The following is a 12,894-nucleotide window of genomic DNA, read 5'->3' on the forward strand; positions in this document are numbered from 1 at the left end:
TTATTTTATTTCAGCTATTGAAACTTCAGATTTGATTTGTACTTTTGATTTCTTTTGTCCTAATTGATAATGATAATAATAGTACATTAGCACTTTATTTCTATGTGATGCACATTACCCTGGCTTTAGCATTGAAATGAAAAAGATTAAAATCGTTTTTTTATTACATTAAGGGTTTGTGTATTCTGACAATTTACAATTTCAAGTGCAGGAAATTACTTTCTATTCCTGCAAGCTGTAAATCAATATTTATTCGTATGTATAAAGATAAGAGAAAGTATTGACTTCGAAACAGGGTAAAAATTATCAACCCTGAACCTTACTATTTCTGTCATGCTTTTCACAGAATTTCTCCTTTAATAGCCTTTTTGGTTTCTTAAGAAATTTGGTCTTCATTGATCATGGTGTATTGATTAAACGTCTATTCATTAGACGCTGTATTGTTCATATGCTGAGTGATTGTACAGGCTATTTCATCATGAGGTCCTGCATTGCTAATCAAAATTATTGATTTGAGCCATTATGGATTCCAGCTTCGATTCTCGTATGGATTCTTTCATTGATTTCCAAGTATTGATTTCTCTCTCCGCTTGCTTGTGCACGATGGAATAGAGTCTGATCAATAACCAGTGTATTGGGTTTGGGCTCTTGTTGCTGCATAATCATTAAATTGATGGAATACTGGCCTGTGAATGGCTTGTGGCGACAGCTGTGCGGTCCTCGGATCGATGCTCATGGTTTTCACTTTTACATCAGATATTCTGATCAATGCAATAAGCAGGAGAGTTGACCTACTATTGGTGCCTATGTGTCGTATTGTTTGCATGGCTCTGGAATCAAAGGCTCTATTTTTTGTTAAAGTGATATTCCTCTTGTTCTAAGATGAAAAAAACATACTTTTGATTGTTTTCTATGAATTTTCTAATATGAGTTAGTACAGGAAATAAATTAGATTATGTTAAATGTTAACTTCTTTTCTGCCTAACCTGTTTCTCATCTCTGAACATTTTCCTACTGTGGAACTGTCTATCTCCCCTTCTGTACCTGTCTGTGCGCAGGCCAACAATTGTCTGAAAATATCAATAATAAAACTAAAAAGATGTATACTATACGGTAACTTTTCAATCAATAAATGCTCTTTCTTTGTAATCAATAAATCAATAAATTAATTAATCTTTTTAATCAATAAATCAATAAACTCTTTTTAATGACTAAAGTGGCTGAACATTTCAAAGTGCATGAACATTTCAGTGCCACATACTTCAGGGATTAAACTTATTTTCTAAAGAATATATGTAGCTAGACCCTGGTTTGTATCAGAGGGAAAATTTACAATAAGAAAGGATAATCAATATGGATATTAAAATGTACATAAACCTTTCAGTAATTAAATCGATAAATCAATTTTGATTCCTGAAGAACCCTCCCCCCCCCCCCTTTAAAATAGCAAGAAGTTTGACTTCTCGAAAGTCCCATTAATTGCTGATAATCCATCTACTGTATCAAGCCCTGGCCTTAGCCATATTACATCAGATCCCTGTTACATAAAATTTGAATTACAATTTATGACCATTTTAGTTTGAAAGATATTAGTAAGGAGCCATTGCTTCAGTGGCTTTGTAATGTTAGTCCTAGGATATGGTTTCTTAAAACTTTTTATTGATATCAAGTGATAGAAACCTGGTGACAATTTCACTATTGGCCACAAATTGAGGGATTTAAGTCAGTTATCATCTATAGAGATAAATTGTAACTCTATTTCAATCCCCAGATTATTTTTTGAATATTCTCCTTTTGTTCTCATCATGTGTATTTGTGTTGATTATTATTTTTATTGCCCTTTTTATCTCCATGTTGCAGAGGTAACAATAAAGAATTTGCAGACAAAATTAAAAGAGTATGAGGAGAGATCAGAGTCAGTGGCTCAGGCTCGAGCCGATGAGAAGGAGAAAGAGCTTCACAGAGATTTTGCTGAAAAAGAAAAGTAAGCCAATCTGGACATAAAACTGCATGCATATTTTGCCTGTAATACATTGATTTGGTCTCTCATAGCTCCTCCTTGTACTAAAAAATAAAATTGTTTATTTACATTAAGATGGAATAAAAAAAAGCAAACTTATAACTAAAGAAGTTGAGGAGGATTTTAAAGCGATGTGATTGGAATTAAACAAATTTGAATAAAATTGTCACTTCTTATGTCACTTATATACTTGTATAGATCTTGTTCTTTTTTTTTTATAGCTACTACATTTATATAATTTTTTAGATCTACCTGTGTTTATTTTCAAGAATTGTCCCAGACTCCAAGTCTTTGTTTTCATTAAAATAAAACAAATTTTATCTAAAACCTTTTTTAAAGTCAGAGGATTAAAAGGAACTACAATTATTCTTATTTTTGTCTTTTTCAATGTTTAGGCAACTGCAAGAGAAGCAGATGTCAGTTGCCAAGAAGCTTGGGGAAGCTGAACTGAAGATTACAACGCTTCAGAATAGTATGTCTTTATTTACTTCTGTTCCGTATAAGGAGAAAGTATTCATTCATAATTCTATTTAAGCACATTTCCACTTTGTATTTTATTGAAACAAATATCAATTTTGGGGACTCCATTGCAAATTAGAAAGACTTGTTTTATACATTTAGGGTTGACTCTTTTTTCTCCTTTTCCTAGACTGTAGATCATTATATTGATTGGCCAAAACATATTTGTTAAATGGTGTTCAGAATTTCTTTGACATCATTTATAATTCTCTAATCATCCTAGTGCAAATAATTTCAAAGAACACAAGAAATACTGCATTTGAAGCTTCTGCGCACAAAATAATTTAGATAGACTGTGCTCTCCATTAGAAATTAGAAAGGTCTTATCTGTTGCCGACTTTTTAATCTATTTTGATGATTCACTCATTGTCAAATGATTGAGTAAAATTCGGAGTTGGGTACTTTTCAGTACTCAAGAATACGTACGTATATAAGTGTAGGGGTTTGGTAAGGAAAATCTAAGGATAATAAGGATAATATTAAAACAATTGATTTAGTTGCTGCTGTTTATGTTTATAGTAGTGTGTATGTTGATTATAAAATGCATATATATAATCTTCTTTCTAAACAGCATTGGATAACACACAGTCAGAGCTGTTTGATATCAAGGCCAAATATGATGAGCAGGGAGCTGCAAAGTAAGACAAATTTTATATCTAAATATGGGGAGTATTTCATGAAACACTGATTTTTCACTGACAATTACAAGGTACTGAAATTTGTGCATCTGATTGGTTCAGAGTAAATTTGTCAGTGAAAATAACTCACAAATCACTTCATGAAACATTCCCCGGCAACAGAATTTAAACATTCTTAATTTCTGATGGCATGATTTATAACTTTTGGAGCCAGAAATAAATCAAATCATAACATACCGTCATTGAATATATGTCTTTTTCTCAAACTATCAAATGTCTTAAAAATGAATGAAAGTAGTCGCATTGAACACTGATTTCATATTGGTAAGTTGGTAAAACCAAGGTTATTTGTCACTGTATGAGTGTAAATCTAGACCTTGAACAGTTGCATTAACTGAAATCTTGAAATCTAAGCTGAAAAAAAGAAAATTATCATATCATATTCAAAGGATCATCACCACAGATAAGCACATGTGGGACATTATATTATTATTGCCTGGAAAAAGACTGGACAATTTCATACTTGTTTTGCTATTACATTTCTCAGCAATGTCACAATTTCTTCCTGACTCCTTCGTCACATTTTTATAAAAATGTATACAGTCAGATACGTGGGTGGTCATTTTATAGAATTCTGTACAAACTCATTTTGAAATGGTTAACACACTTGACATTTCTCTTTAACTGACTGTTGCTTATGAATAAGTAGGGGAAGGCGGGGTAAGTTGTGACACTTTTTGCATTTTGCATGTTAGAATTGATATGACTAATAATATTGTAGTATTAAGTACCTTGCCTTTAAATTTGATTCTTGGGAAATATTTTTCACCTTTATATAATTTTGTACTCCCACACTGAAAGTCATTGTGACCTTTGAAAAAAACGATGTCAAATGGCTCAACTTGCCCCATCTGAGGGGTAAGTTGTGCCACCTTCTGGGGTAAGTTGAGCCACAAAAACTATGTACAAAGTGTATACGGGAAGTACCGGCATGTCAATTTTTAATTTAAACTTTAAAGTCTTTTCACTTGCTAATTCTCTATAAATACATCCTCTAAGAGTAAAAGAACTGTCATGTGAATTTGCTCCGTTCTGGCTGCATATCAATGGCTTTTCAAGGTTTTTTTATTTTTTTATTATACATTACCATAAGAATTACCATTGCTCAACTTGCCCTATGTTGGCTGGCACAAATTACCCTAGTCCGAACTTAATGCAATATTTTCACATCCACACATTTCTTATGCATCCATCATGTAAAAGATGATAAGAATGAGCATCCATACCTGGACTAACAATATTGTTCTTATTTCTTTATTATTTTTAAAGATGTGTGTGGATAAAAAGCACTGATCTATTTCACACCCTTTTTTGTCTCGCCTGCATAGCAGAGCGAGACTATAGGCGCCGCTTTTCCGACGGCGGCGGCGTCAACATCAAATCTTAACCTAAGGTTAAGTTTTTGAAATTACATCATAACTTAGAAAGTATACGGACCTAGTTCATGAAACTTGAACATAAGATTAATCAAGTATTACTTAATATCCTGCCTGAGTTTCAGGTCACATGACCAAGGTCAAAGGTCATTCAGGGTCAGTGAACTTAGACCATGTTAGGAGAATTATTTTCCAAATATTAACCGAAGGTTAAGTTTTTGAAATGACATCATAACTTAGAAAGTATATGGACCTAGATCATGAAACTTGGGCATAAGGTTAATCAAGTATTAGTGAACATCCTGCTCGAGTTTCAGGTCACGTGACCAAGGTCAAAGGTCATTTAGGGTCAATGAACTTTGGTCAAGTTGGGGGTATTTGTTGAATTACTATCATAACTTTGAAAATTTATGGATCTAGTTCATAAAACTTGGACATAAGAGTAATCAAGTATTACTGAGCATCCTGTACGAGTTTCAGGTCACATGACCATGGTCAAAGGTCATTAAAGGTCAATGAACTTTGGCCGTGTTAGGGGTATTTGTTGAATTACCATCCTAACTCTGAAAGTTTATGGATCTAGTTCATAAAACTTGGGATATAAGAGTAATCAAGTATCACTGAACATCCCCTGTGAGTTTCAGGTCACAAAACCAAGGTCAAAGGTCAGTTAAGGTAAATAAACTTAGGCCATGTTGGGGTAATTGTTGAATTGCCGTCATAACTTTGAAAGTTTATGGATAGAGTGAATGAAATGTGGACATGGGTGTAGTTGACAAGTCTTAAGTCACCGTTCAAATGTCATTCATGGTCAATGAACGTGGTATTATGTCATTATATGAATGGTGTTTTTGTGAATGATTATTTTATAGTAGTTTTCAAAGTTAGCACTGCTGCTATATTAAATCGCGTAATGCAGGCGAGACTGCCAGAGGCGTTCCACTTGTTTACTTTTTTGGCTGAAATGTGTATTTTTCTCTCTACAAAAAAGTACTTTTTGTTTCAAAGTTGAAAACAATGTGGTGGGGTTAAGGGTTAGGTAATGGGTCATCAATGCATGACACCACCACAATGTCTGACTCATTCATTATTGGCCTGGGGGTGGTGGCACAACTTGCCCCTATGCTCAACTTACCCCACCTTCCCCTTCTGTAAAAACAAAAAATTGTACTCTACTTGATTAGATGAAAATGACTTATTTCTTTTCAGGTCGGATGAGATGGAACTACTGATGACTGACCTAGAGCGATCCAATCAGAGAGTAGCAGCCAGTGAGAAGCTCATTGAGGGCATGAAAGGCCAGTTACAGTCTGCTAACCAGAGTCTACATCAGGCTGAACAGATGCAGAGCGCCCCCAATGTTGTAAGTAGGAAAACGCTAGTGGTAGAACTTATACATAGAGCAATTACTTTTGTCAAGGTTTTTGTATTTAAAATGGTAATTTCCAGTAGATGGAAGAATTCAGTAATTTAGGGAAGTGTTGCTAAATCTCGTCCCTAACAGTTATTTTCAGGATATGCAGCAATTTATTAAAATTGATGTGCAGTCTGCCATTACTTGAAGTTACTTGAATGATAGTCAGGGGAAGTAGGGGGGGGAGTGGTGGTTAAGAAGAAACAGTGATTCAGGAGACGATGCATAGTATAACTGTGTTGCAATAAATAATAACATTTTCTAGACATACTCAAATCAGCACTGACATGAAACTTGGACATGAAAAATTGATTACCAAATCAATTCCCATCATTTAGTTTGTATTTTGGGCTATAGATTTGCCTGTTCTTGGTGATATTTAGCTCCTCTTTCTGGCAATACTGTAATTCACATCTGGTACAGCAGATGGTACATAGACCTGAAGTTCTTTATTGTACTCTTACCTTCACTCAATCTTTTTTTTATTTGTTGTCGTAGGAACAGGCTATCGATATACTAACAAGGTCTAGTCTGGAAGTTGAACTTACAGCTAAAGAGAAAGAGGTAAGAAACAGTATTAAAGACTTTACAGGTTCCCATAACATGAGATTATAGGATTTTTTTACTATTGATCAATTACTAACCATCATATTACAGAGACCTTATCTAGAAATGTAAAATGGTGCAACTTTTGTGCTTTATATCTGGTTTGATGCAAGTTTCATTCTATTGATTATTTTACTTGTTTCTGTTCATTTAAAAGTGACATGGTGCTGGTACGACCTGTGCTTGTAACTATAAATACAAGGAAATGGATATTGATTTTATTTTTGTATTTCACACCCCATGGCTGTTAAACCCTCTTTGTGACTCGGTCGTCGGGAATTAAGGACCACAGCAGGAATGAAAATAAATAAAAATAAGGAAATTTGATGATTATGTGGGCAATTCTGTGAAGTTAGTACTCACACTCCCCTAAATATGAGATTTTCTGAAATTATTTTCTTTGTTTTCTAGTTCACATGAGAAGCTTCATTGCCCAGAAATTATTTTGGCTGGAGCAGCTTAGAAGTAAAGAAAAGGTGAAGAAAACTGGAGTCAGACATACTATAAGGTTGATTATTTCATGGAAATGGCCGCATGGATTGTGGATTTTTCAATCAATTACAAATGCCAAGAACCTATGGTTACTTTCTTCTTTGCCACTCAAATTGCAAGACTTCAATAATTGTTTGTAATGGTAGCATATAAATTTATGAAACAAGACCCTGTCCCAATTTGTCCATGTAGATCTCCCAACTGGTTGACGATGTTCAACGTCTCCAAGCTTCAAGCAACAAACTCAGAGAGACCACGGCAGCACGAATCCAGAAACTTGAAGAGGAGCTGACGGCAAGAAATGCTGCTTTAAAGAAACTGGTACGATAGTTCAAGCATACAAAAATACAATTTTAGATACTTGAAAAGTCAGAGTCACACTGCCTTCTTATCCTGCAATTTTTGCATGAATAAAATAATAGGCTTATCCTGCAATTTCTGCATGAATAAAATAATAGGGGATCGGAGAAGCTGCTGTCAAATCTTGCTTGCTGTGAAGCTGTGCTCCTGACCATGACTTTTGTTACCTTTTGCTGAAGATGTTAACATGGTTTGTAATTTACAAGCATTACTCTTTCACCTAAGGAAGTTAAATATCTTCCAATTGAACAAAGATGGACCAACCATGATTGTATGCATGTTAATTCATTTCAATGTAAGCTTAAAAAAAGATCTGCTTTGAAACCTGAATCTACCAAAGAAAAGTTGAATTGACAGTGAAAAAACTGTAGTAATGTCATTTTCACACAAAAAGTAAATTTCATTACAGAGTCGAAACTGAACATGAAAGGGAATTGTACCCCGAGTGTCACATGCTTCGTTGAAATCCACCATTTCCTGTCATTCGTTAAGGATATAAAGAAAGAGAATGTTCATTTGTCATTGAGTTTTCCCACCCTCCTATCTTGAATTTATGCTATTTCAATCTTTGGATTTGTTCATGTTCCTGATCAGCAGCATTTTTACAGTCCTCCAAAGCAAATGATATATTGTTGTTCAGTTCAAAAGCAGTGGGAACCTAGCTCCCCCAAATAACTTGATATCATTCCCTTCTTCATCTGGCATCTTGGTGATATTAGTTTGAGGCATACATGTATTGCAAGATTGAAATCCTGAGAGAGAAAGTGAAATTCCTTGACCTGTAGCTACTTCTTGGGGTGCTCCAAAAAGATTTAATCCTGACTAATAAAAGTTCTCATGAAATTCCCAGTTGCATTAGGTACATGTATATAATGCATCACCACATTTGTGCCTTCAATATTGTGTGCATGTTGGCATTTTAACATGACTTGTAGTCAGACTTCGCTCTGTGTGAAACACCCTGTTTTTCTAAGTCCAGCTTTTGGTCATCTCTATTAGTCATCCTATGATGAGTGCACATATTAAAGCTTCAGTATATTGACAAATTGTTAAGTGTTGCTTGGTGACTTAGTTTACATCTGGTATACTCACTGTTACAGCTTTGTAGAGTCAAACTTTTTTAGAGCTCATTTGAATAGAAAGACTGCCTTTTGGTAAAACACAAGATTTGCTGTCTTTGATGTATATCATTTCTCATTAAAATCTGTATAAACAAAATTTAATTGAAAATCGCCTTTGAAGAATAACTCTTGCCTTTTCAAAGCACCACTTGACTTGGAAAAGACTGAAAAAACTTTTTTAGAGCTCATTTGAATAGAAAGACTGCCTTTTGGTAAAACACAAGATTTGCTGTCTTTGATGTATATCATTTCTCATTAAAATCTGTATAAACAAAATTTAATTGAAAATCGCCTTTGAAGAATAACTCTTGCCTTTTCAAAGCACCACTTGACTTGGAAAAGACTGAAAAAAGTGAATATAAATGATTTGAAATCTATATCATTTTCATTTTCCCTGACAGGAGGAGAGACTGAAGGGACAGAGTGACTATGAGGAGATCAAACGAGAGTTGAGTGTCCTCAAGTCAATTGAGTTCAGCAGTTCTGACGGAGGATCAGTCAGTGAGAGGGATGAAGGCGAGGGAAGCAATGCCCTACCTCCCAAGTCCCTAGAGATGCTGTTGCTAGAGAAGAACAGGGCTCTTCAGACGGAGAATACCACACTCAAAGTCAACAATACTGATCTCAATGGTAAGTCTTCATTTGATCTTATGCACATCTTTATTCAGTACAGAGGTTCAGTGCTTGCAAACTGAGGCCTTTTGCATAAAACTTTCTGGCCCCTGTTGTATAAAAGTTACCATTATGGCAACTTTGGTATCCAATGGTAACTACCATGGTAACAACACTCAACAGCCAATGAAACTCAAGGATTCCATGCAAGTTACCATAATTGTAACTTTTTAATTCATATTATTGTCTTCATTTTATTTAACTTTTGTAATGGAGCTGTTTTTAACCAATTACATGTACTATTTTGTTATGCACACACTTACTTAACACTTTTGAGGTTATGCATGATTGTATGAATGTAGTTTGGTTAGTTTTATGGAGATGAAGGTGGAAAAGAGAGGGGGAAGAATCCTTGTGGAAGAAATGAAATGAGAAACCAAGATGCTGTAATGCTTGTACAGCATTCAAATGGTTCACAGATTGCTTGAGACAGTGATACTGGAATGGTGCTGTTAGCAATAGAGGTGCAGCATGGAACAGCTCTCCAAATCCTAACCAACTCCTAGCAAATAACTAGAGGCAAAATGCATTTTCTTTCTCATTGTCCTCTTTCTTTCATTTCTTTTTCTCTTTTATTTATTGTTGCCTCTATCAAGAATACTTGTAGAGGCATTGCCACCAAAACTGTCTTGATTACGAATTTCAAGACTGAAAAAAAAAAACCAAAGATAAGATATTTCTCTTATCTTGAGATAAATGTCTAGAGTTATTTTTATTAAATTTTCAAATAGAAAGATTTTACAAAGAGATATTCTCACCAAGAGCAGTTCTTACTTTTTGAAACGAGTTAAAACCGAAAAGAGCTCTCGTATAAACTGAAAAAGGATATGTGCAGACAGACTGCTGTACTTCCTATTGTGAGCGTGACCATTCCACTCAGTCTTGACAGTCTTAGGTCTCTTAGTGCATTTTGCCTCATCTCTCTTGCAGGAGGAGGAGGGAGTAGGGTAGGACCTGGAGGGCTGGCCCAAGCTCAAGCCTTTGCATCACTCATTGGCCAGGAAGTTGCAGCGGCTTACCACCAACGAACAGCCATGAACACCCAAGTCCCGGGTTCCCCGATCATCCAACCTATTATTGTGATGCCACCGACATTGAACCCCCATGCTGCTGCTGCTGCGGCCTCTGCCCCTCACATGGGTTTCATCCACCCCATGGCCCCGTCGCACCTTCATCAACCGCCTACACCAATGTCCCAGTCTCCTGTTCCAAGCACCAGCCACTCCCATACGCCAGAGCCACCTCAGCCTTCGAAGACACCACCCAACACAATTGCTGCTGTGCGGGAAGCAGCGGCCAGAGAACTGGCAGCCAGAGAGGCTGCCCTGCAGCAAGCAGCCCTCAGGGAACTGGCCATGTCACACCAGTGGGTGGATACAGTACAGGTTGCAAGGAGAATCAAAGACATTCTTGCTGATAATAACATAGGTCAGAGACTGTTTGGGGAGGTGGTTTTGAACATGAGCCAAGGCTCAGTGAGTGACTTGCTCTCAAGACCTAAACCATGGGACAAGATGACAGCCAAAGGAAGAGAACCATTCATCAAGATGCTTCAGTTCTTATCCAGTCATCACCATCTCGAGAGGCTCAAGATTTTTAATCTTCAGAAAAAAGGTAAATAATTCAAGCTTGCTTTAGCTGTTAAATAATTAATATCTCATTGATGAAATGTATTCTGTAGTGGAATTATTAACGCTCAAAATACTTTACGGTAGATTGGTAGAACATTCTTTGTTATAGCTTTATTGATATTTAATCTAGAATGCAGTCTTGGAATTTAAAATGTGAAATATCTTTAGTAACAAAATACTTAATCCTGTTTGACAACAGAAAAACAAAATTATAGATATCATGTTCAACTATATTATCTTTTCATGTTTTAGGTAAAGAATCTCCTCCAGGACCCACTGCCATAGCGTCTCCTGTCAAGGCTTCCTCAGATGAAGCCATCAACAACATCTTAGCTCTTGCCAAACAAGAAATGGAAGCCCAGAAAGCCATGGCTCATGAACATGCTAGGCGTATAGCCCATGAAAGAGAGGAGTATGACAGACACTCTCTGCGCTCAAGTCCTGACAGTACACACTCGTTTTCCCCAAAGACTCCTCTAAGAAATGAGAGTGAAGCCTTAGATATGTCTATGGGCTCTGATATGAGACATCTACGTGACCTTCGGCGGCGGTCTCTCGGATCTATATCGGGCGATGGGAGAGAGCCTCCAACACCGAACCTAAATGGAGACATTGCCAGAAAGGTTGAAGAAACTCTAGAAAATATCAACAAAACTCATGCTATGATGCATGACAATAGTGCCATGACAGCAGGTTATGGTCCTGGAAGAGCTCCCAAGAGGATCTTGCCACCTCTGTCCTGTGATCAGTATGAAAACAGTAAAGAACTTGATACAGTTGATATTGCAAGGCAGGTGCGAGAACTGCTCGTCAAGGGAAACATACCCCAAAGGGTCTTTGGAGAGCACATCATCGGCATGTCCCAGGGGAGTGTCAGTGATATCCTGTCCAAGCCAAAAACATGGGACAAGCTTACTATCAAAGGGAAAGAGCCTTTTATTAGAATGAAAATCTGGCTTGATCGTGGAGGAAGGATGGACAAACTCAAGGAGCTAGTACGCAGAGGAAACTATTCCTTCACTGATATGTGTAAGTACAATCAATTCTGCATTATAAGTTCATCATTGCCATGTTCAGTTTGTAAGCTCTTTCAAAATTATTACGTCCTAGTACATTCTTAATGTTTTAGGTACTTATGTTGACTATTAAGGTTGTTTTTCATTAGTTTTCAATAAATGTCTGATTTATGATGTTCAGTTCAATTATTTCACAGTATATTAAGATTAATACTTACTCGTTTTGTATTTTATACAGCGAATTCTTTCCAAGCTGACACTACAACACCGAACTCCAATTGTTCAAGTCCTTGTCCGAGTGTAGAAGATCAACCGCTTCCATTGCTTCCAGCTACGCATATCACAAAATCCTCACACCACCAAAGTTCTACTTCTTCCCCTCACTCTTCCAACTCCACCCCAACTCCCAAAACAACCTCTCCTGCCCCATTGTCTCAGCCCCCATCGTCCCCTCGTCCCACGCCGTCACCAAGAGCATACCTTCAGAGTCCTTCCTCTCCAAACGCCATGCCTGAGCTTCCTCCTGTCCATGAGCAGGCAGCAATGATAGAGTACCTAGACACCTTTGCTGTAACGCAGCAGGTTAAGAACCTTCTTCAGCAGCATGGCCTAGGTCAGAAGGCCTTTGGTGAAGCAGTTCTTGGACTGACTCAGGGGTCAGTTAGTGACCTTCTATCAAAGCCAAAGATGTGGCTCAAATTGAGCATGAAAGGAAGAGAGCCTTATGTCAGAATGTACCTCTGGTTACAGGACCTGGAAGGCATTGCCAAAGTCAAGAATTACAAGCCAAAGAGAAAAGGTTAGTGATGTCTTTTACTAGAGTTGGTGTAACATTTATCAGTAATGATGGTTTGATCTAAAGATAGGGATTTAAATAGATATTTGGGAAGTAATCCAAACAATCCTGTCATGAAAATATAGAGTTATGTTTTATGCCTCATAGTCCCTACCTCAGATAGAATAGGATAA

The 12,894-nt window shown here is 36.7% G+C and overlaps 1 protein-coding gene across 1 annotated transcript in view; it reads left to right on the forward strand.

The window, feature by feature from the left end:
* The window catches only part of LOC129254720 (homeobox protein cut-like 1), a 30,209-nt gene that overhangs the window by 9,860 nt on the left and 7,455 nt on the right, over window positions 1-12,894 (forward strand). The window contains exons 5-14 of the mRNA XM_054893231.2: window positions 1,861-1,984; window positions 2,416-2,492; window positions 3,111-3,177; window positions 5,823-5,976; window positions 6,526-6,591; window positions 7,318-7,446; window positions 9,008-9,236; window positions 10,209-10,892; window positions 11,162-11,938; window positions 12,164-12,724. Of these exons, the coding sequence (XP_054749206.2) occupies window positions 1,861-1,984; window positions 2,416-2,492; window positions 3,111-3,177; window positions 5,823-5,976; window positions 6,526-6,591; window positions 7,318-7,446; window positions 9,008-9,236; window positions 10,209-10,892; window positions 11,162-11,938; window positions 12,164-12,724 (2,868 nt within the window). The remainder of the gene's footprint in view (window positions 1-1,860; window positions 1,985-2,415; window positions 2,493-3,110; window positions 3,178-5,822; window positions 5,977-6,525; window positions 6,592-7,317; window positions 7,447-9,007; window positions 9,237-10,208; window positions 10,893-11,161; window positions 11,939-12,163; window positions 12,725-12,894) is intronic.

The sequence above is a fragment of the Lytechinus pictus genome, chromosome 2 (genome assembly GCF_037042905.1).
Source record: "Lytechinus pictus isolate F3 Inbred chromosome 2, Lp3.0, whole genome shotgun sequence".
NCBI classification, from domain to species: Eukaryota; Metazoa; Echinodermata; class Echinoidea; order Temnopleuroida; family Toxopneustidae; genus Lytechinus; species Lytechinus pictus.